At 37.4% G+C, this 23,983-nt stretch overlaps 1 protein-coding gene across 1 annotated transcript in view; it reads right to left on the bottom strand.

Moving 5' to 3' along the window:
* Positions 1–23,983, bottom strand: part of THSD7B (thrombospondin type 1 domain containing 7B) — a 779,270-nt gene that overhangs the window by 94,605 nt on the left and 660,682 nt on the right. The window contains exon 16 of the mRNA XM_026449366.1: positions 7,990–8,140. Coding sequence (XP_026305151.1) covers positions 7,990–8,140 — 151 coding nt within the window. The remainder of the gene's footprint in view (positions 1–7,989; positions 8,141–23,983) is intronic.

Genomic DNA, 23,983 nt, shown 5'->3' with positions numbered 1-23,983 from the left:
TATATTATATGGGTGTATGTTAGGAAAATCTAAGACTATGAACTAATTTTTTAAAAACTACTAGTAGAATTAATAATAAAATTAAGATAACACAGCTGGATGCAAGATATTCCTGAAATACCAATATAGCACCTATTTGTTTTTTATACATTAGCACTAACCAATTAGATACACACATGGAAGAAAACACTCCACTAATAATAGTGATTTAAAAAATGTCAATTCACATGATATTGAATGTAACTGGGTACAGCAAAAACATAAATAAAACTCTCGTGAAAACTTTTTAAAAATGTCTAGAAAATGGAATCCAGAAACTAGTTGGTACAGGAATATTCATTTGAAATGTAATAGAACTTGTGTCAACATACACAAAACTAAGTAAAACATGTTTATGCATCTTTAAGCAATTAAAATATTAGAAACATATCTGGGATTTTTTTAAAGCAAGAAAGAGTATCATAAAAACTAAACACTTTTATATGATAGAAGATATCACAAATTGTGTTAAAATTTAATTGATAGGAAATTTTGGTTAAAGATGGAAGACTATACAAAACTCTTTCCAGGAATACCACTAAAATGATTTTAAAAGGACCAAAATGAGAGTGAAGACATTTGTTTATAAAGGTGTACAAACAACAATAGTAATATAAGGACCTAATAGTAATAGAATTTAAGAAGTTAGAAAACTTATCTGATAACTGAGAGCTGACTTGAAAGTACTGAATTCCAAATCAGCAATGGATAAATTGGAACTTGATTTGGACTCTATAGCCTCAAAAGACTAGGAATTTGACCATCAAGTAAATCTGAAAAAGGAGTTAAAAGTAGTGTTCAAAACTAGAGAACTAATCAAAAGTGCATCTGTCAATAATTAACCCGTCTATATTAGAGTTCTCCAAAGATACAGAATCAATAGTGTGTGTGTGCGTGTGTATGTGCGTGTGTGTGTGTACTCACGTGCATATTAATTTATTTAGGAATTGGCTCACATGATTATGAAGCTTGACAAGTCCCAAGATCTGCAGTCTGCAAGCTGGAGACCCAAGAGAGCCAATGGTATGGTTCCAGTACAAAGGGCCTGCTGGCTTTATAACCAAGAAGAGCCAATGTTTTGGTTTCAGTACAATGGCAGGAAGAAACTAATGTCTCAGTGCAAGGCAATCAGGCAGGAGTTTCCTCTTACTCATGGGAATGTCAGCCTTTTTTTTTTTTTTTTTCCTACTTGGGACTTTAACTGATTGGATGGAACTTCATTATTTGGGAAAAGTAAAGCAGAAAATCTCTACACTGGGCACAATTGACCATGGTGCTACCACTTTGAAAATAAAGTGATTAAGGGAAACACTGCTAATGTACTGGTACTGAGACCTTCTAGAATATTTTTTGTATTTTATCCTCAGAATATTGTCAGCCAGGATCATATGATCCAGATAACATTCTCTGAAAACTGCAACCACTCCAAAATTAGAAATAATTTGAGCTATTACTTCTTCAAATATTTTTCTGTCCACTCCCTACTTTTCTTCCAGGGCTCTAATTATGCATGTGTTAAATTACTTGCAATTGTTCTACAGATAACTTAGTCTCTATTCATTTCTTTTCCATTCTTCTTTTTCTCTCTGTGCTTTGTAGCTATGTCTTCAAGTGAAAACACCTGTATAGCCAGAACAGCGCTCATGAAATAAAATGTTACCTTGTAAAAAAGAAACAAATATTACCAAAACCACCTAGGTCCCTATCATGCCCCACGTCTAGCCAATAACCACTACTAGATGTTGTGAATGTAACACTGCTGAATGCTCGTGGGGGACCGGATTGTCTTCCTTTCAAATGTGCTGAAGTACGTTTTGGCAGGCAGTAATGTTACCTGTGGATCAGCCTGGTCTTTCTGTGGTTTGTCTTTAAATTTCATTAGGGAAATTCCGGAGTAGACTTTAAGTTTAATTTAACCCTTCTGCTAAGGCAAAACCGTTGTTAGGTCATTAATGGTCTCAGAGCTTAAAGAGGTATCTCTGTTTACACTACATGAAATTGAAATGTCTCCTAGACCTGTGTGAGCTTTAGAACTCAGAGAGAGTTCTGTGAGAACTCTCTGTGAGAACCTTGCAGATTCTCAGAAGTCATTCTTTGTCTGAACTTGGGGAGTTTCACTCCATGAATGTCCAAATTAGTAGTTAGCTAAGAACACCCGGAGGCCCCATATAGATATCTAGATTATTTTGTTTGCCTAGCTCCTTTCTTTTCAGTACTTTGTGTCTCAAATTTCAACTTCCTGTACCTCTCCGACTCTGGTTGCTGGGTCCTCACCATGGTCTCCTTGGAATCTCATTCCTTTCATCACCATTCAGAAATTGCCTCTAGCCAGAAAGCCATGATGATTGGAAGGCTCACTTCATTTGGTTTTCTTCCCTCAGTCACCATAGTCCCATGCTACTAATCCAATGTATCAAAACTGTTGGTTTATACATTTTGCCCTTTATAACATTGTTTACTATGGAGCATAAATCCAACCCAAAGAAATCCAATGATATTCCATCACTGTTAGACGCGAAAATTCTCTTTTCTCTCCAGTTCTCTTTGAATCGCCTTACAATCATTCTAGTTTAATGACTAATCAGTTAATTAACTTTTGACACTTTGTATGAGTCAGGTTTTTAATTTTTTGAAGATTATACTTTTACAAAGTATAGAATTATACTTTTACAAGGTATAGAAAAGTGTTGTTAGGTGTAGTTGTTTTCATTAATCATTCTCTCTTAGGAAGGCATACAGAAGTATTTATGGCTGAAATAATATAAAATGTGGGATATGCCTTAGTCTGCTAGCAAGAAAGTGAAAGAGAAGTGGAGGAAGAAGAGATAAATGAAATAAGGTTTGTCATTTGTAGATAATTGTTGAAGCAGGATGATCAATGTATAGAGCCCATCATACTATTTTTTATAACTGAGAATTTCATGAAATAGAGATAGAGATAGAAATGGAAATAGAGAGGGAGAATGGAAGGTGTCAGGACAAAGGGAGAGACAGAGGGAAACTGACAGCAATGGAAGCCTTATTTTGTACTCCAAATTGATGATATTGAGAATCCAAGAAATCGGGCTGTATAAGAAAGAATGATAGCAAGCATATTAAACATCAAAACCTTGAGGAACCTAAAGTCTGCTTCTATTAGATTGTCATTCACTGCTCCAATGCATGAAATGAGGTGCCCTTCTTGCAGTGCCTCATATGGTTCTGGAAATAAAAGTGGCTCTAAGTGATATTACATCTCACTGCACACAGGGGTAAAATACTCTGCAAGCCCCTGAGTAATGAATTACTGTCATCTGACAAGAGCCAATATCAATTTAGCACAAGCAACCAGAATTTACAGTCCAGATTATAGAAAATTATCATCATTCTCATCCTCTGGCCTTCAGCTGTGAGTCAAACAAAAGAACTAGGTAGCATGAGGGTCATGACCATTAGGCACCTCCTCCAGAGACAAATACAGGTTGCCAACTGCATGATAAAAACTGTTAGATGAGGTTGAGGAAGTGCTTAGAGCTGAGCTCTAGTACTAAACATTGGGATAAATTGCTTCCCTGAAACATAATTTACACAGGTGATGCTAAGGTGCTGAAAATACTGAGTCATCAGGAATAAAATGTCATTGCTCACAGCATTTCCCCAAAATAACACTGGAGCACCATTAAAAAAGGGAGGGGGTGTTTTTCTTAACCTCAAATGCTTAATTATAGATCACTTATCAGAAAACCACATGCATTTCTCTTTCTCTTTTAAAGCAGGGCATTTGCCCGAAGAAATAATGGCAGTTTCTGCACTGGGTTTCACTAGTATCTCCTGCACACACAAAGAGTTAGAGAAAAGAATAAAGCACAGAAATAAGGTGAACTTTAAAAACACAATATTCGGACTGTGATAAAATCCAGATTCCATTGCACTTAAGCCCTATGTAGTTTCTTTGCAAAGTCTTCCCTTGTGATCCTTTTTCATAGATTGTTCTGGTGATAATTCAAAGATTTGGGTCACTTTTTGATCATGAAGTTTCCTTGGGACCACTGTTTAATAAGCCTCTAATTCCCATTATCTGAAGGGATGCTTGGCTACAGTTCTGGCCAACCCCTGATACATTCAGCTAGAGGTGACTCAAAGTTTAAATAGATTTGCTAAGTCTAAGTCACCTTTCTGGAGTGGGTTTGCAAAGTCTTGCTTTTGCAAAATATACAACAGTTTCGAAATTCACTTCCAATACCCTTGTCCTATCAATATCAGTGTTTAGGAAATTCCTTTGCCAAGATTCCAAGGAGAGATATAAATAGAAAATCTGTGTTATTCAATGTTAAATTTCTGTAAGGATTGGTAGTATAAATGAAGGCAACCCAATATTGTTTCAGATACGTAAGTGGCTCATCAATTTCAAATGTTCCAAGACATTTGCATCCAGAAATTTACTAACTTCTCTTGAAGAATACATGATTCTATGAATAATCCTCAGCATAATTCTGAAGTATGTAGGATCAGGACAAAAACTGGAAAAACTTAAGTGAAAGAGAACACCTGGTGGTAAGTAATAAACTACAAAATGTCTATATATTTGTATGTGTGTGCATGTACTTATATACATGTATGAACATGTACACACACACACATACCTTTAAAGCAGAAACACTATTAGGAAGGTTATTGTACGCACAATTACATAATCTTCCTTTCATAGTAAAGCATTCTAGAAAAGTAAGCATGTTAAAGTAAATAAATAAATAAATAAATAAATGTATATGTGTGTGTGTGTGTGTGTGTGTGTGTGTGTGTGTGTATTATGGGAATAAGAAAAAACACGAACATAAAACAAAGGAAACAAATAGTTTTTCATTTTCTTCAAATTCCTCCTTGAATTGTATTTGTTTTTGCTTGATTCATTTATGGTTTTCCCAATACAGCTTTTAAAAAAAGGTCCCAATACAATTTTTAATGCCTTTGTCTTATTTGTTCTTCTGTATGGTTTGCAATTTGCAGTTACTGTCAGGTCAGCAACCCATTCATTCAAAGTTATCTTTGTGATGCCTTATTTTTAAGGACCACTATTAAATTAGATATAAGTCATGTTTCAGTAATGGAGGTGACATTTTATTTCTAAAAGATTGAGTAATAACTTATTTTGTGCAGGGGAAGGGATCTTTCCTGTATAGCTTAAAAAATGTACTGCTCCCTGTCTGGGATTTCCCAACCACATAGCGAACAAAGTAAGTGGGAAGGGGCTTTGTGGTGGTTCTTCTTCATCACACTTCTGTGTTAGGTAATACCTTATGACATTTATTTTATACATAGTATATCTAATTTTTTAAGCAATCTGAAAAAAAAAAATAGCTATTATTATCCTCACTTCCCAGTAAGAAACCTGTAACTCGGAAGTTTCAGTAACTTGCTGCAACCATACTTAAAAACATGTTCAGCTTCTTTATGTGTTTGTCTCTAACGAAGTACCTTTGCAGGGGGAAATACCCAACAAACAGTGAATTTGTCCCAATATCATATGTCACATGGTAGACTATCAAAGGAGAATTTGGTAAAATAATGGCAAATATTAAAGATCTTTAAATCAGCTCATGGTCTACAGAACACTTATAAAGCAATTGTTTCCTTTTTCTGATGAAATGCACATTGAAGTGCTAATTAAATTATGGGCACAATGATTTAGTTTGCTGCCTTTGCTATAATCATTCTCATTATCATTGTCAATACTGATTGGGATTGTCCTATGATGTTGGGACAGTATGCTAAGATCTTGCAACTTAACTAAAGTTATGCAATATATCTAGATCTAGCGAAAATAATCAGATTTGAGCCCTAATTACATTTTTTCACTTTGAAGTTTACATTTACATGGGACAGTATAGCATAGCATCTGAGAAAGAACAAGGCCATTGTGGTTAGACAGACCTGAATGGCCATGGACAAGTGTTACATCATCATAGTGCAATGTTGTTATAAAACTTAGAGTTACATGTAGCCTTCAGTATACTTTTGGTTATGTAAGATATGCTCAATAAAAGTCTGTATTGTCATTGTCGTAGCTTCTATCATTATGTAATTTAGAAGGCACGTAAGCAGGTAAAGGAACAACCTTTTCATTTCATGCTGACAAGTGGGTAACTATGTTGTATTTTTGACACATGAAAGGAGGTTAAAATATTTTCTCTACCTCCAATTTCTAAACACACCAAAAATTAAATAATAATGTTTTGAAAAAGAAGCCTTGAAAAAACAAAAACCCAAAAGAAATAAACAGAGAATGCTAAACCTTCACAACTTTGTATAAAACATTCTTACAATAAAAATTTTAGCCCAGTGGCCAGATACCTTAAGAGGGCAATGTTGTCATTGCAAAGTGATTAGAGCTTAATGGAGTCTTCTGTGAGTAAATTAGGAAAACAAAAATGAGAAAGATCATGACCTTACATTTAATTAAACTTCTTCAGGCTGCGAATTCGTCTATAGGTTGATTAATAAAGAGTGGTACTAGCACACTTTCTAAAATATAAACATAGTACTCAATCATGGCATAATCATACAGACAGCTAAAACAGCCACCCTTCTTCTTAAAATAAATATTGCATTTTAAACAAAGAAAGGTATTGAGTCTAAATCTACCTTAATTTTTCCAAGATAACTGGGCCAAGAATGTAAGAGCAAAATCTCTGGCTTCATCAACAGAATAATGTTCATTCTGAGCTCATCACTTATTAAGTACAAAACTTTGTGTGAACCACTTAACCTTTCTACACATCAGTTTCTAAGCTGTACAATGAACTAGTAATACTACCAACCAAATAGGATTAGTGCAAATACTAAAGGGAATAGTTCCTACATGTGCACAAAATAAGTGGTCAATAAATTTTAACTTTTATTATATTCAGGTTACACACAAAATACAAGACTTAGTAGTACAAGTATCCCATTTCTACAAGTTATTCTTATTAGTTTTTCTTCATGTCAATATTGTATTGCTCTAAAAACAACTCGACAAATAAAAATGACAACAGAGTGAAATATCTTTCAGGAAGAGAATTATACAAATATCAAAGATAAGGGCTCAATATTTAATAAGGAATCAATAATTTGAAGCTCTAAACATACAATATTAACTGCTTTTAAAGATGTTTTCCATTTCTATACAGAGATTTCCACAATCTTTCCACAAATTGTCAGTATGATAATTGAGTTCAAAGTATCCTAATTTTCCTTTCTAATGTTTGAACTCATATAATTTGTTCCTAATCCCCACTTTCATTTTTTTCAGTGTTTACTTTGAAATATGAGTATAAAATATCAGAATTTATCTTCTGGGAATAGTAAGTTGAAATATGCTCCTTGAATAATATTTATTTTGTCATACTCCTGTTGTCCTTTCAATTTTTTAAAACTCTAAAAGAAAAAAATAAAGGTAAATGCTTTAGTTTTTTTTTTTCTTTTAAGGTATTTTTGTTAGCTTTGGAAGAAGTAGGAACATTGCAAAAGAATGCCTCATCTTCAGGAAAACAGCAAAAGGCAAAAACAGATCATCACTAACAGAAGCTAAATTGCACAGTGGAGTTGAGCTCTTAAGATATAATTGATTCTGCTGGGATAAAAATGGAGCAGGACCAAGATATTATAACGATAATCATTTTGTTACTAAAGAAGACCCCTTTCACAATTGGTGCGCAGTTGAATCCTAGTGTGATCATTATAGGCTAATTTTCCTTGTTCATGTTCCTGCAATAAAGACCCTGGAAGAAGCACTGGCATTTTAAATTGCTCAGTCTTGCTTGCAGACTTTCTTTTTCTTTTTTTCTTTCTTTGGATTTCCCAAAAAGAAAAAAAAATTATTTTCCCATGTTACTAGAAGAATGCTTTGGAGACCAGCACTGTGAATGCACAGAGAACAACAGTGAAGGCAACAATAGATTATCAGAGCATTGACAAAGAAAGAGAAATTACCTGTGGGCATTTGCTCCAAAGTCCCCATTCAGACATGACACACTCATTGGGACACATAAGAGAACAGGACTGGGTTTCCGGGGGAATTTCATCCTGGTTGCACAGGTTGCTATCCACTGCTCCACCTTCGCTATCTGCAGTATTCACACACCTGTAAAGCCAGGTCACAAGATAGCTTGATTATTTAAAACAGTGGAGAGTACATTTAAAACAGTTATGATGTATCACAATAACTGACAATAGTTAAATATAACGTAAGACCCGCACAGAAACCAAAGAGAACAAAACTTTCCTCCTTTAGTCAGTCAGGCTTTGTGAGCATTAACTCAAAACAGAACCCATTATTCATCAGGGCAAGGGAGAACAACGGAAAGACTAGAGGCAATGGTTGACCTTGGACTGAAGGCAGTGGTTGACCTTGAAGAACTTTATATTTCAAGAGACCTACAATACATTTACTCGGCCCAGCACTGAGTGAATATTCTTTTTATTGTAATGAATCTTGAAGGCTCTTCTCTGAATAAATCCATCACTTTGTAATAGCTAGAACCTTCCTACTTCCTGTGGCATTCTTAAACCTTTCCCAAACTTCTATCTGATACCATGTAAAATTTCCTAAACTTTGTCTCACTCATTTTAAAAGTCATGGCAAAGTAATATGAAAAATAACTGAAGAGGTATTTTTTCAGGTAACTTCTGCATTTCAGTAAAGAATTTTTCAAATCAAAAAATGAAGGGCAATGAGCAAGTATTTTCACAAAGCAATTAATCACACAGCACAGATGTATGCATCATGGGTGCTTGGCCTACTCTGTGTCAGGTTTTGAGATAAGTACTGGCAATAATGAGATAATCACACTATTGTTAAAGATGATGAAGATTCAATCAAATTAAAACCAAAATGTTATACCACTATATGCTTGCTAAAATGGATTAAATTGTAAAAGCATGGAAAATATCAAAAGCTGGCAAGAATGCAGAGCAACTGTAATTAATTCTTCTTATTCTGCTGGTGGGAGCATAATCTGTTTTGAAAACTGGTTGACAATATCTACTAAAGCTAAACCTATACATACTATGTAACCCAACAATCCACTTATACTTCCATAGAAATGCATATAAATGTGTACCAAACCAAGAACCAAAGCCAACTGAAAATGTTCACAGCAGCACTATTCATAAGGGAACCAAACTAGAAACAGTCCAAATGTTTAGCAAGACTATAACCTAAAAATATATTATAGTAAACTAATCAAGTTAAATGCCATAAAATGATGAGAATGAATGAAAGAATATGAGGGACAGTCAAAAAATACAATCTTGAACAAAAGAAACTAGACAAAAAAGAGTACATATGATCCCATTCCAATGAAGTTAATGAACAGGTAATACTAATCTAGGATGTCAGAAGTCAGAATAGTGGCTATCTTTGAGGAAATGCCTAATGACTGATAGGGACTTGGGTAGTCTTGACGATATTTTGTTTCTTGACCTCTGGGCTGGTTACACAGTTGTGTTCACATTGTTAAAATTAATCCAGCTGCACCCCTATGATGGGGGCATTTCTCTCTATTATATCACATCCCAAATAGAAATTAATTTTATAATTATTTTTCAAAATTATTTAATAAAGACTTTCTATTGCAAATATCTTTTGCTAGCTGTTGGCATACAAAGTTGTTATTTGTTAGTGATTCATTTAGTCAATATTTTTGATAGCTTGCTACATACTAAGTCCTCACCTGGGTGTTGGAGTACAGAACTGAAATAGAGACAGACATGATTCCTAGTGTTATAAGTATTTTGTTCTAGTGAAAATGATAAAGATGAAGATGAAACTGGCAATGATGATGAAATAAATCATGCCATTTGCTGATCTAGCAATTCAGATACAATGTCAAAGTCAAGGAGTAAGCACTTTAGTAACAGTACGCTAAAGAGCTTTTGGTGCTCCCTAGATCATGCTATGCTAATGAATTATCCTACACTTTAAGAGTTTCTTTTACACACACGTTAAAAATAGAAAGAGATCGAGACCAGCCTGGCTAACACGGTGAAATCCTGTCTCTACCAAAAATACAAAAAATCACCCGGGCGTGGTGGTGGGCGCCTGTAGTCCCAGTTACTCGGGAGGCTGAAGCAGGAGAGTCGCGTGAACCTGGGAGGCGGAGCTTGCAGTGAGCCAAGAGCATATCACTGCACTCCAGCCTGGACGACAGAGCGAGACTTCGTCTCAAAAAAAAAAAAACAAAAAAAAGAAAAGAAAAGAAAACTCCAGGAACATTTCAAAGTAGTCAATCACATACTGAAAAATAAAACAAGCTTTCTGAGCTGCTAACTCACGAAAAGTTAGATATTGAATGAAAGAGGTTAGCAGAGAATGGCATACAAAATGTTGTAAGTAATGCCTTCTAATACAGGGACTTTAATTCTATGGACTTTAATAACGATGGACTTTAATTTCTCCTGTGGCAAAAGTCAATAGTAGAAGGAAAATCCGTGGGATAGCTTAAATATCCTTTCCTGGACAAACTTAAAAAAAAATAAAAACTTGAAATTGCTTCCCTTCCTGACTGCACACTATCTGCTGATGTTCATTTATTATTTCTCTGAGAAAGAAGAGGGACGACTTCTGGTTAATGAAATCCAGTGAATGTATGTGTTAGTCTCCATTCACTCCCAATATGCCACAAAAGCAACAGTAAAGGAATTTGTTGCCAAAACAATAATAATAAATAATGATTATTATTATTATGGGGAGAGAAAGGCATTACTCCACAAGCACAGAGAACGTGGGAGAGGACAAGTACAAGAAATGGGAAATAGATGGGCTCCTGGTAACTCCTTAGCGCATCTGAAAAAGCTGATACTAAACCTTCAAAGGGAAACACCAAAAATAACTCCATTTACAACACAGAACAAAGAAAAAATTCTGGAATTCATGGCACCAAGTACCTCTGGAAATAAGGATGAAAATCAGGCTTAAAAAACTGAAGGATTTATTGAAAGTATGTGTAAGAAGTACCCAAACCTTTAGATCCTCTCCCCTGGTCCACACAGGTAAGTGATTGTCCATCCCCTCCCCCTGCCGGTGATTGATGGTTTACTATCTGGAGAGGATCACACAAGGGTCTTTGGACGAGAGAACACCTGGTGCACCTGATAGAGACACCATCCTGTAAACAGAGGCTTAAGTAAAAGTTTACATACTGCAAAAAATACCACAAAGTTGGTGGCTTAAACCATGGAACTGTATTATCTTACAGTTTTGTAGGATGGAAATACAACTTGGGCCTCATGGGCTAACATCAGAGAGTCAGGCATCAGCAAAGCTGCACTCCTAGAGGGGCATCTCTTTCCTTGCCTTTTCCAGGTTCAGGGGCCACTTGTATTCTTTGGGTGACCCCCTTCCTCCATCTCTGGAAGCAGCAACACTGCATTTCTTGGTGCCTGGCTTCTATGGTCACATCTTCCTCTCTTTCTTGTCTCTCCTTCCACTCTTAAAAATCCTGTGAATATACTGTTCCCGTTGGACAATCTAAGAAAATCTTCCCATCACAAAGTCCTCGCCTTAATAACATCTGCCAAGTCCCTTTTGCCAAAGGTAACATATCCATAAAGTCCAGAAATTAGGATGTGGACATCTTTGGTGGGCCGTTATTCTGTCTATAACCCCAGAATTCCTGTTTCACTAGGTTTCCAGAATACTGGTTGATATGGTTAGGCTTGGTGTCCCCACCCAAATCTCATCTTGAATTGTAATCCCCAGGTGTTTAGGAAGATACCTCATGAGAAGTGATTGGATTATGGGGGCAATTTCCCCCATGTTGTTCTTGTGATAGTGAGTGAATTTTCATGAGGTCTGATGGTATTATAAATGGTAGTTTTTCCTGCGCTGACGCTCACTCTTTCCTTCCACCATGTGAGAAGGTCCAAGCTTGCTTCCCCTTCGCCTTCCACCATGATTGTAAGTTTCCTGAAGCCTCCCCAGCCATGTGGAACTGTGAGTCAACTAAATCTCTTTCTTTTATAAATTAACCAGTCTTGGGTATTTCTTTATAGCAGTGTGAAAATAGACTAATACACTGGCTGTTAGGATTATCTATTTCACATATGATTTAATAAGAGACTTTACTGGGTGTTCTGACAAGCCTGAGAGTAAAGAATTCAAAATATTTAAATTAAGGGTGTTCCTGAATGAAAATGCAGTTATCCACTACATATCCTGCATCATCAATTTCCTTGCCCATCTCCCTTCAGTCATCACTTCACTTTTACTCAAATTCATTGCAAAACTGCTTTAAGGCATTGTCTATATTTGCTGTCTCTACTTCCTCCCCTCCTCTCCTCCTGCCTCCCTGATTATTACCTCTTGAACTCACTTAAATCACACTTTCATTACCATTCCAGAGAAACCTTTTAATGAGATCATCAACAGACTCCCGACTGCCAAACTCAATGGTCAATTCTTATCTCAGTAAACCAAAAAGCATTTGAAACAATTATTACTATATCTTCTTGAGTAACTCACTTGTCCATCTTCTCATTTTCTTTGTTTTCCTTCTATTCCAGTTCTTTTCTTAGTCTCACTTGTAGAATCTTTCTATTCGCTCTAATCTATGAATGTTGGAGTTCCCCAGGACTCAATTTCTTCTCAATAAATACTAAATTTGTAAGCTAATGGTGCCTAAATTTATATTCGAAATGTTTCCTCTGAACTGGACTGTAATAGTTCAGTTGGAAAGCTACTATCACCTCAAATTTAATGTGTTCAAAAGCTAACTTTAGATTTTTATATGAAACCTGCTTCTAATGTTCCCCAACTCAAAGTTATGCCATTATTCCTAATGTTGCTCAGGCCACACCACCTAACAGTCATTTTTGAGGCTTCTTTTTTTTCCCCACTCTGCAATCATTTTATCAGCAAACCTGTGTTCTGCACCTTCAGAATATATTTCAAATTTGACTTTCACATCACCTTCACCTTTACTAAATCGAGTCCAACCATTAACTTCTTTCACCTGGAATTCTGCAATGGCCTCAAAACTGTATCCCTTGCTGTTCTACACCATGCTCTGAAACACCTTCCCTATACCACATCCAATAAGGCTCTTTTCAAATGTAAATAAGATGCTGGGCAGGGAGGCTCATGCCTGTAATCGCAGCACTTTGAGAGGCCAAGGGGCAGATCACTTGAGGTCAAGAGTTTGAAACAAGCATGGCCAACATGGTGAAACTCTGTCTCTACTAAAAATACAAAAGATTAGCTGGGCACAGTGGTGGGCACCTGTAATCCTAGCTATTTGGGAGGCTGAAGCATGAAGAAAACTGCTTCAATTTGGGAGGCAGAGGCTGCAGTGAGCTAGGATTGCACCACAGCACTCCAACCTGGGCGACAGTGCAAGACTCAGTCACAAAAAATAAAAAAATAATAAATAAAATAAAATAAAATAAAATAAAATAAAATAAAATAAAATAAATAAAATAAAATAAAATAAAATAAAATAAAATAAAATAAAATAAAAAAATAAAATAAAATAAAATAAAATAAAATAAAATAAAATAGTAAATAAAATAAAATAAAAGTAAAGTAAATATGAGCATGACATTCCCCCACATCAAAACTTCCATAGCTTCATGTTGCAGTTCGAATAATATCCAGTCTTTATCTTGTTTGAGTACTGACACTAGTCATATGGGACAGCTTGTTACTCTGTTAATAAGCCAAGAAGGTTCCTGCTTTTTACACTCCTTGTCACTGGAATTCTCTTTCTACAGATCTTCATGCTCATTCAGGTCTCTCACTACATTTAGGTTTGTGCTCAAATATTTTGCTGACCATCTTGCCAAAATAATACTCCGGATAACTCCAATCCAGTTTTGTTTTTCTTTTTGGCATTTCATAGCAAAGACGTTTCATTGTATATTAATTGTTCATTTTTTTCTCTTTTGCCATTATAACCACATCAGACCAATCAGACTGAATTTTTATGTAACAAAGTTGTGAGTTGTTTCTCTCTTTTTTTTATTTCTTTGATTTTAATGATACTTTATGTTCTAGGGTACATGTGCACAACGTGCAGCTTTGTTACACATCTATACATGTGCCATGTTGGTTTGCTGCACCTATTAACTCGTCATTTACATTAGGTATATCTCCTAATGCTGTCCCTCCCCGCTCCCCCCACCCCACAACAGGCCACGGTGTATGATGTTCCGCTTCCTGTGTCCAAGTGATCTCATTGTTCAATTCCCACCTATGAGTGAGAACATGCGGTGTTTGGTTTTCTGTCCATGTGATAGTTTGCTCAGAATGATGGTTTCCAGCTGCATCCATGTCCCTACAAAGAACACAAACTCATCCTTTTTATGGCCACATAGTATTCCATGGTGTATATGTGCCACATTTTCTTAATCCAGTGTGTCACTGATGGACATTTGGGTTGATTCCAAGTCTTTGCTATTGTGAATAGTGCCACAATAAACATACGTGTGCATGTGTCTTTATAGCAGCATGACTTATAATCCTTTGGGTATATCACCAGTAATGGGATGGCTGGGTCAAATGGTATTTCTAGTTCTAGATCCTTGAGGAATTGCCACACTGTTTTCCACAATGGTTGAACTAGTTTACAGTCCCACCAACAGTGTAAAAGTGTTCCTGTTTCTCCACATCCTCTCCAGCACCTGCTGTTTCCTGACTTTTTAATGATCACCATTCTAACTGGTGTGAGATGGTATCTCATTGTGGTTTTGATTTGCATTTCTCTGATGGCTAGTGATGACGAGCGTTTTTTCATGTGTCTGTCATCTGCATAAATGTCTTCTTTTGAGAAGTGTCTGTTCATATCCTTTGCCCAGTTTTTGATGGGGTTGATTGTTGTTTTCTTGTAAATTTGTTTGAGTTCTTTGTAGGTTCTGGATATTAGCCCTTTGTCAGATGAGTAGATTGTAAGAATCTTCTCCCATTCTGTAGGTTGCCTGTTCACTCTAATGGTGGTTTATTTTGCTGTGCAGAAGCTCTTTAGCTTAATTAGATCCCATTTGTCAATTTTGGCTTTTGTTGTCATTGCTTTTGGTGTTTTAGACATGAAGTCCATGCCCATGCTGATTTCCTGAATGGTATTGTCCAGGTTTTCTTATAGGGTTTTTATGGTTTTAGGTGTAATATTTAAGTCTCTAATCCATCTTGAATTAATTTTTGTATAAGATGTAACAAGAAAGGGATCCAATTTCAGCTTTCTACATATGGCTAGCCAATTTTTCCAGCACCATTTATTAAATAGAGAATCCTTTCCCCATTTCTTGTTTTTCTCAGGTTTGTCAAAGATCAGATGGCTGTAGATGTGTGGCATTATTTATGAGGGCTCTGTTCTGTTCCATTGGTCTATATCTCTGTTTTGGTACCAGTACCATGCTGTTTTAGTTACTGTAGTCTTGTAGTATAGTTTGAAGTCAGGTAGCTTGATGCCTCCAGCTTTGTTCTTTTGGCTTAGGATTGTCTTGGCAAGGTAGGCTCTTTATTGGTTACATGTGAACTTTGGAAAGTAGTTTTTTCCAATTCTGTGAAGAAAGTCATTGGTAGCTTAAAAGGGATGGCATTGAATCTATAAATTATCTTGGACAGTCGCCATTTTCACGATATTGATTCTTCCTATTCATGAGCATGGAATGTTCTTCCATTTGTTTTTGTCCTCTTTTATTTCATTGAGCAGTGGTTTGTAGTTCTCCTTGAAGAGGTCCTTCACATCCCTTGTAAGTTGGATTCCTAGGTATTTTATTCTCTTTGAAGCTATTGTGAATGGGAGTTCATTCATGATTTGGCTCTCCGTTTGTCTGTTATTGGTGTATGCGAATGCTTGTGATTTTTGCACATTGATTTTGTATCCTGAGACTTTGCTGAAGTTGCTTATCAGCTTAAGGAGATTTTGGGCTGAGATGATGGCGTTTTCTAAATATACAATCATGTCATCTGCAAACAGGGACAATTTGACTTCTTCTTTTCCTAATTGAATACCCTTTATTTCTTTCTCTTGCCTGATTGCCCTGGCCAGAACTTCCAACACTATATTGAATAGGAGTGGTGAGAGAGGGCATCCCTGTCTTATGCCAGTTTTCAAAGGGAATGCTTCCAGTTTTTTTCCCATTCAGTATGATATTGGCTGTGGGTTTGCCATAAATAGCTCTTATTATTTTGAGATACATTCCATCAATAACAAAGGTATTGAGAGATTTTTGCATGAAGAGCTGCTGAATTTTGTCAAAAGCCTTTTCTGCATCTATTGAGATAATCATGTGGTTTTTGTCTTTGGTTCTGTTTATATGCTGGATTACATTTATTGATTTGCATATGTTGAACCAGCCTTCCATCCCAGGGATGAAGCCCACTTGATCATGTTGGATAAGCTTTTTGATGTGCTGCTGGATTCGGTTTGCCAGTATTTTATTGAGGATTTTTGCATCGATGTTCATCAGGGATATTGGTCTAAAATTCTCTTTTTTGTGTGTGTCTCTGCCAGGCTTTGGTATCAGGATGATGTTGGCCTCATAAAATGAGTTAGGGAGGGTTGCCTCTTTTTCTATTGATTGGAATAGTTTCAGAAGGAATGGTACCAGCTCCTCCTTGTACCTCTGGTAGAATTCGGCTGTGAATCCGTCTGGTCCTCGACTTTTTTTGGTTGGTAGGTTATTAATTATTGCTTCAATTTCAGAGCCTGTTATTGGTCTATTCAGAGATTCCACTTCTTCCTGGTTTAGTCTTGGGAGAGTGTATGTGTCCAGGAATTTATCCATTTCTTCTAGGTTTTCTAGTTTATTTGCATAGAGGTGTTTATAGTATTCTCTGATGGTAGTTTGTATTTCTGTGGGTCGGTGGTGATATCCTCTTTATCATTTTTTTATCGCGTCTATTTGATTCTTCTCTCTTTTCTTCTTTATTAGTCTTGCTAGCAGTCTATCAACTTTGTTTATCTTTTCAAAAAACCAGCTCCTGGATTCATTGATTTTTTGAAGGGATTTTGTGTCTCTATCTCCTTCAGTTCTGCTCTGATCTTAGTTATTTCTTGCTTTCTGCTAGCTTTTGAATACGTTTGCTCTTGCTTCTCTAGTTCTTTTAATCGTGATGTTAGAGTGTCAGTTTTAGATCTTCCCTGTTTTCTCTTATGGGCATTTAGTGCTATAAATTTCCCTCTACACACTGCTTTAAATGTGTCCCAGAGATTCTGGCATGTTGTATCTTTGTTCTCATTGGTTTCAAAGAACATATTTATTTCTGCCTTCATTTCGTTATGTACCCAGTTGTCATTCAGGAGCAGGTTATTCAGTTTCCATGTAGTTGAGCAGTTTTGATTGAGTTTCTTAATCCTGAGTTCTAGTTTGATTGCACTGTGGTCTGAGAGACAGTTTGTTATAATTTTTGTTCTTTTATATTTGCTGAGGAGTGCTTTACTTCCAACTATGTGGTCAATTTTGGAATAAGTGTGATGTGGTGCTGAGAAGAATGTATATTCTGTTGATTTGGGTTGCAGAATTCTGTAGATGTCTATTAGGTCTGCTTGGTGCAGAATTGAGTTCAATTCCTGGATATCCTTGTTAACTTTCTGTCTCGTTGATCTGTCTAATGTTGACAGTGGGGTGTTAAAGTCTCCCATTATTATTGTGTGGGAGTCTAAGTCTCTTTGTAAGTCTCTAAGGACTTGCTTTATGAATCTGGGTGGTCTTGTATTGGGTACATATATATTTAGGATAGTTAGCTCTTCCTGTTGAATTGATTCCTTTACCATTATGTAATGGCCTTCTTTTCTCATTTGATCTTTGTTGGTTTAAAGTCTGTTTTATCAGAGACTAGGACTGCAACCCCTGTCTTTTTTTTGTTTTCCATTTGCTTGCTAGATCTTCCTCCATTCCTTTATTTTGAGCCTATGTGTGTCTCTGCACATGAGATGGGTCTACTGAATACAGCAAACTGATGGGGTCATGATTCTTTATCCAATTTGCCAGGCTCTGTCTTTTAATTGGAGCATTTAGCCCATTTACATTTAAGGTTATTATTGTTATGTGTGAACTTGATCCTGTCATTATGATGTTAGCTGGTTATTTTGCTCGTTAGTTGATGTAGTTTCTTCCTAGCATCGATGGTCTTTACATTTTGGCATGTTTTTGCAGTGGCTGGTACTGGTTGTTCCTTTCCATGTTTAGTGCTTCCTTTTGGTGCTCTTGTAGGGCCAGCCCAGTGGTGATAAAATCTCTCAGCACTTGCTTGTCTGTAAAGGATTTTATTTCTCCTTCAATTATGAAACTTAATTTGGCTGGATATGAAATTCTGGGTTGAAAATTCTTTTCTTTAAGAATGTTGGCCGGGCGCGGTGGCTCAAGCCTGTAATCCCAGCACTTTGGGAGGCCGAGACGGGCGGATCACGAGGTCAGGAGATCGTAGACCATCCTGGCTAACACGGTGAAACCCCGTCTCTACTAAAAAATACAAAAAAAAAACTAGCCGGGCGAGGTGGCGGGCGCCTGTAGTCCCAGCTACTTGGGAGGCTGAGGCAGGAGAATGGCGTGAACCCGGGAGGCGGAGCTTGCAGTGAGCTGAGGCCCGGCCACTGCACTCCAGCCCGGGCAACAGAGCGAGACTCCGTCTCAAAAAAAAAAAAAAAAAAAAAAAAAGAATGTTGAATATCAGCCCCCACTCTCTTCTGGCTTGTAGAGTTTCTGCCGAGAGATCCACTGTTAGTCTGATGGGCTTCCCTTTGTGGGTAACCCAACCTTTGTGTCTGGCTGCCCTTGACATTTTTTCTTTCATTTCAACTTTGGGAATCTGACAATTATGTGTCTTGGAGTTGCTCTTCTCAAGGAGTATCTTTGTGGCGATCTCTGTACTTCCTGAATTTGAATATTGGCCTGCCTTTCTAGGTTGTGGAAGTTCTCCTGGATAATATCATGTAGAGTGTTTTCCAACTTGGTTCCATTCTCCCCATCACTTTCAAGTACACCAATCAGACGTAGATTTGGTCTTTTCACATAGTCCCATATTTCTTGGAGGCTTTGTTCATTTCTTTTTACTCTTTTTTTCTCTAAACTTCTCTTCTCACTTCATTTCATTCATTAGATCTTCAATCACTAATATCCTTTCTTCCAGTTGATCAAGTTAGTTACTGAAGCTTGTGCATTTGTCATGTAGTTCTCATGTCGTGGTTTTCATCTCTATCAGGTCATTTAAGGACTTCTCTACATTAGTTATTTAGTTAGCCGTTCGTCAACTCTTTCTTCAAGGTTTTTAGTTTCTTTGCACTGGGTTTGTACTTCCTCCTTTAGTTCGGAGACGTTTGATCGTCTGAAGCCTTCTTCTCTCAATTCGTCAAAGTCATTCTCCATCCCGCTTTGTTCTGTTGCTGGCGAGGAGCTGTGTTCCTTTGGAGGGGGAGAGGCGTTCTGATTTTCAGAATTTTCAGCTTTTCTGCACTGCTTTTCCCCCATCTTTGCGGTTTTATCTACCTTTGGTCTTTGATGATGGTGACATACAGATGGGGTTTTGGTGTGGATGCCCTTTCTGTTTGTTATTTTTTCTTCTAACAGTCAGGACCTTCAGCTGTAGGTCTGTTGGAGTTTGCTTGAGGCCCACTCCAGACGTTGTTTGCCTAGGTATCAGCAGTGGAGGCTGCAGAAGACTGAATATTGCTGAACAGCAAATCTTGCTGTCTGATCGTTCCTCTGGAAGCTCCGTCTCAGAGATGTACCCGGCTGTGTGAGGTGTCAGTTTGTCCCTAGTGGTGGATGTCTCCCAGTTAGGCTACTCAGGGGTCAGAGACCCACTTGAGCAGGCAGTCTGTCTGTTCTCAGATCTCAAACTCTGTGCTGGGAGAACCACTGCTCTCTTCAAAGCTGTCAGACGGGGACATTTACATCTGCAGAGGTTTCTTCTGCCTTTTGTTTGGCTATGCCCTTTCCCCAGAGGTGGAATCCACAGAGGCAGGCAGGCAGGCCTCCTTGAGCTGCGGTGGGCTCCACCCAGTTCGAGCTTCCCAGCTGTGCAGGTGGTTCAGCAGCTGGGCGGGCGCCCCTCCCCCAGCCTCGCTGCCTCCTTGAAGTTAGATCTTAGACTGCTGTACTAGCAATAAGGGAGGCTCCGTGGGCATGGGACCCTCTGAATCAGGCAGGGGATATAATCTCCTGGTGTGTTGTTTGCTAAGACCCTTGGTAAAGCACAGTATTAGGGTGGGAGTGACCCAATTTTCCATGTGTTGTGTGTCACGGTTTCCCTTGGCTAGGAAAGGGAATTCCCTTCCCCCCTGTGCTTCCCGGGTGAGGCAATGCCTCACCCTGCTTTAGCTCTCACTTGTTGGGCTGCACTCACTGTCCTGCACCCACTGTCCGACATGCCCCAGTGAGATGAACCCAGACCTCAGTTGGAAATGCAGAAATCACCCATCTTCTGTGTCACTCACACTGGGAGCTGGAGGTTGGAGCTGTTCTTATTCAGACATCTTGGCGCCACCTTCTGAGTTGTTTTTCAGTTGCCATGCGTCCCTTACACTAAAGGTTATGAAACCCAATGGGCATGCCCAGATGAACGAATCACCAGGAGAATGTAAGTACTCAGAAGAGGGACTGAATTAAGAGGTGGATACTGCACAGTAGGATGTAGGATCAATCAGGTCAAGTCTCCGGCATTACCCTATAGGAGGATCCACTCGAATCATGTCTCTCAGCATCACCTTATTGCAAGATCCAATCAGATCATACCTTGTTATTTATGCTTATAAAACATGATCTAACTCAGGGAGGCAGATTTAAACATTTCTTCCTATCTCCTTATCAATGAACTTACAATGAACTTTTCTTGCTGCAAAAACCTGGTGCTTCAGTGTTTGGCTTTCCACTGCATGTGAGCAAATGGACCAAATGGACCAGTGATATTATATTGTCAATTCTTGGAGGACAAAAATGTTATTCACTCTTTTATCTGATGTGCTTAGAAAAATATTTGATACATAGAAGGCAAATATTTATAAATATTTTTGATTTAATAATTGATTCTAGTCATGGATGAACTATGAAGATGTCCTACAGTTGGAAGGTTTTAAGAAAGAGAACACATGAGCTACTCCATTCATTATAAGACTTTAAGGTCAATAATAGTTCAGAATGCAAGGTAACTGGAAGATCTGCTTCACATATTTAGAAGTAATTATGTACATACAGCACGGTGCATTGTGAGTATGTATGTTTTCTAGGGCTACCTCAGTGGGTTGAATGTGTTTCCCCAATTTCGTGTATTGAAAACTTAATCTCCCAAATGTGTATGTTGATTGGAGATGGAGCCATTGGGACATAATCAGGATTAGATTAAGTCATCAGAGTGGAGCCACCATGATGAGACTGGTGGCTTTATAAGAAGAGAAAGAGAAAGACCTGAGCTAACAGGCAAGCTGTTGCCCTCTCTCCATGTGATGCCCTCCACTTCATTTTGATACAGTACAAAAAGCCCTCGCCAGAAGCTTCCACCAAGTGAAAAGGACATAAATTTTAGGGGGCTGGGGCAGAATGATATGGTTTGAATATGTCACTCTAAAATTCATGTGTTGAAAATGTAATTGCCAGTGTAATAGTACTAAGATGTGAGGTCTTTAAGATGTAATTGAGTCTTGAAGGTGGAACCCTTATGAATGTCATTATTCTAGTATTGAGTTCTTATGCAAGTGAGTTTGTTTTCATGGGAGTGGACTGTTGTAAAAGCAAGCTTGGCTCATTCTTGTAGTCTCATTCTCACATGCTTGCTTGCCCTTCTACTTTCCTGCCATGTTATGAAACAGTACTAAAACCCTTGCCAGAAGCTGCTGCTCTGTCCTTGGAATTCCCAGCCTCCAGAGCCATGAGCCAAATAAATTTCTTTTCTTTATAAATTGCTAAGTCTCTAGTATTCTGTCATAGCAAAATAAAAAGAGCTGAAACAGCTACCATAATAAAATACCACAGACTGGGTCACTTAAATGACAGAAATTTATTTTCTTATAATTCTGGAGACTAGAAGTCTGAGATCAAGGTGTAATCTGGATTTTTTTTTTTCTCCTGAGGCCTCTCTCCTTGATTTATAGATGGGCATATTCTCCCTGTCTTCACATGGTCTTTCCTTTATGTATGTCTGTGTCCTAGTCTTCTCTTCTTATAAGGCCACCAGTTAGAATGGATTAGGACCCATACCAATAATCTCATCTTACCTTAATTACTTCTTTAAAGATCCTATTTATTTCCAAATCTGAGCTACTGAGAGTTAGAACTTAGACATACAGATTTTTTGGGGGGGAAGGGGTTGGAAGATATACAATTCATCCTATTGTAGAGTAATGCTTGGTAGTTATACTGTTTGTATTATATTAGGCTTTGTAGGTTTAAGCTGAGGCAAATGACTGAAAGGCCTTCTTGTTCAAGTGTGTTTTCCTCAATAAAACTTCCACAATTCTGTCCATAGCAATTTATTCTCTTAAAGCTTTTCTTTTTCTTCTGAGATTTTCCTTGAATATTTCTAAGAGGCCTGAATAGGATACAAGTAAGAGATGCCACAGTTCATTTACATATGACTTTACAAGCTAGGTTGGTCCATCGTTTTTCAAAACCATGAGAGAATAAGACACAGGAGACAGAGGTTTTAAAAAGAAAAAGGTAAAAGCCCCAAATTTGCAATGGCCTGAGCATCTGAGTTCCCAGAAGAAAGGGCAATGAACAAATGGAAGAAAGATAATTTGTCTATTAGCCATTTGCTTGAGCTGGTGGGGAGAAGCAACTTTATAATTTCCCCAGCAGCTCTTCCTTTCAACATGACTATCAGTGATTTTGCAACATTGAGACTATCATAAATAGTGGGTATATACTCAATTACTGAAAAAAGTATATTTCACAGATGTTGAATAACAATCAATGACATAACCAGGCTCTGCCTTGCAACTGACTTCCAACAGTTAACTCAATAGGCAGCTACCTGATTTGGACACTGACTGTCCATTTGAAACACAGTTTCCTAAATCTGACAAAATAATACACTACGCATATGCAGGAGTTAACTAAGTTATGCTTCTTATTTATTTTACATACTAATCATTATGTATAAATATTGTAACTTTTGCCTTTTTAATTGTCTAATGTTCATTGCCATTATCCTCAGTTGGTAAGGACACTGTTCTTCTTTCTTTCAAAATCGTTTCAAAATAGACCATCTTGACAAACTCAGGTCATGTATTTCCTTTGGTTAACATTGCTATATTTATAAACCAAAAACTTCAAATCAGTTTCCACAGTAAATAATCTAGTATTCACTAAAGTCTCTCAGAGATGTGTTCCTCTTATATTAACATGTATTGCTACTGTTCATAGGCATTCTCAGACTTTAGTTTCCAAGGCTAATCATGGGGTTTAAAGTAACCTTTTTAATTATCAACATCCACAGTTAAGAAAAATGTTCATCAACTATAATAACCATAATGCAAAAGAGAGAAATGGCAACACAGTCAGAATCTCCTAATTTGTTAAGAATGATGGCCATCATCAGAGAAATGCAAATCAAAACCACAATGAGATACCATCTCACACCAGTTAGAATGGCAATCATTAAAAAATCAGGAAACAACAGGTGTTGGAGAGGATGTGGAGAAATAGGAACACTTTTACACTGTTGGTGGGATTGTAAACTAGTTCAACCATTATGGAGAACAGTATGGCAATTCCTCAAGGATCTAGAACTAGATGTACCATATGACCCAGCCATCCCACTACTGGGTATATACCCAAATGATTATAAATTATTCTACTACAAAGACACATGCACACATATGTTTATTGCGGCACTATTCACAATAGCAAAGACTTGGAATCAACCCAAATGTCCATCAGTGACAGACTGGATTAAGAAAATGTGGCACATATACACCATGGAATACTATGCAGCCATAAAAAAGGATGAGTTTGCGTCCTTTGTAGGGACATGGATGCAGCTGGAAACCAT

This window comes from Piliocolobus tephrosceles, chromosome 11 (genome assembly GCF_002776525.5).
Source record: "Piliocolobus tephrosceles isolate RC106 chromosome 11, ASM277652v3, whole genome shotgun sequence".
NCBI classification, from domain to species: domain Eukaryota; kingdom Metazoa; phylum Chordata; class Mammalia; order Primates; family Cercopithecidae; genus Piliocolobus; species Piliocolobus tephrosceles.
The sequence above is the reverse complement of the archived record's forward strand: the minus strand, read 5'-3'. Positions and strand labels throughout refer to the sequence as shown.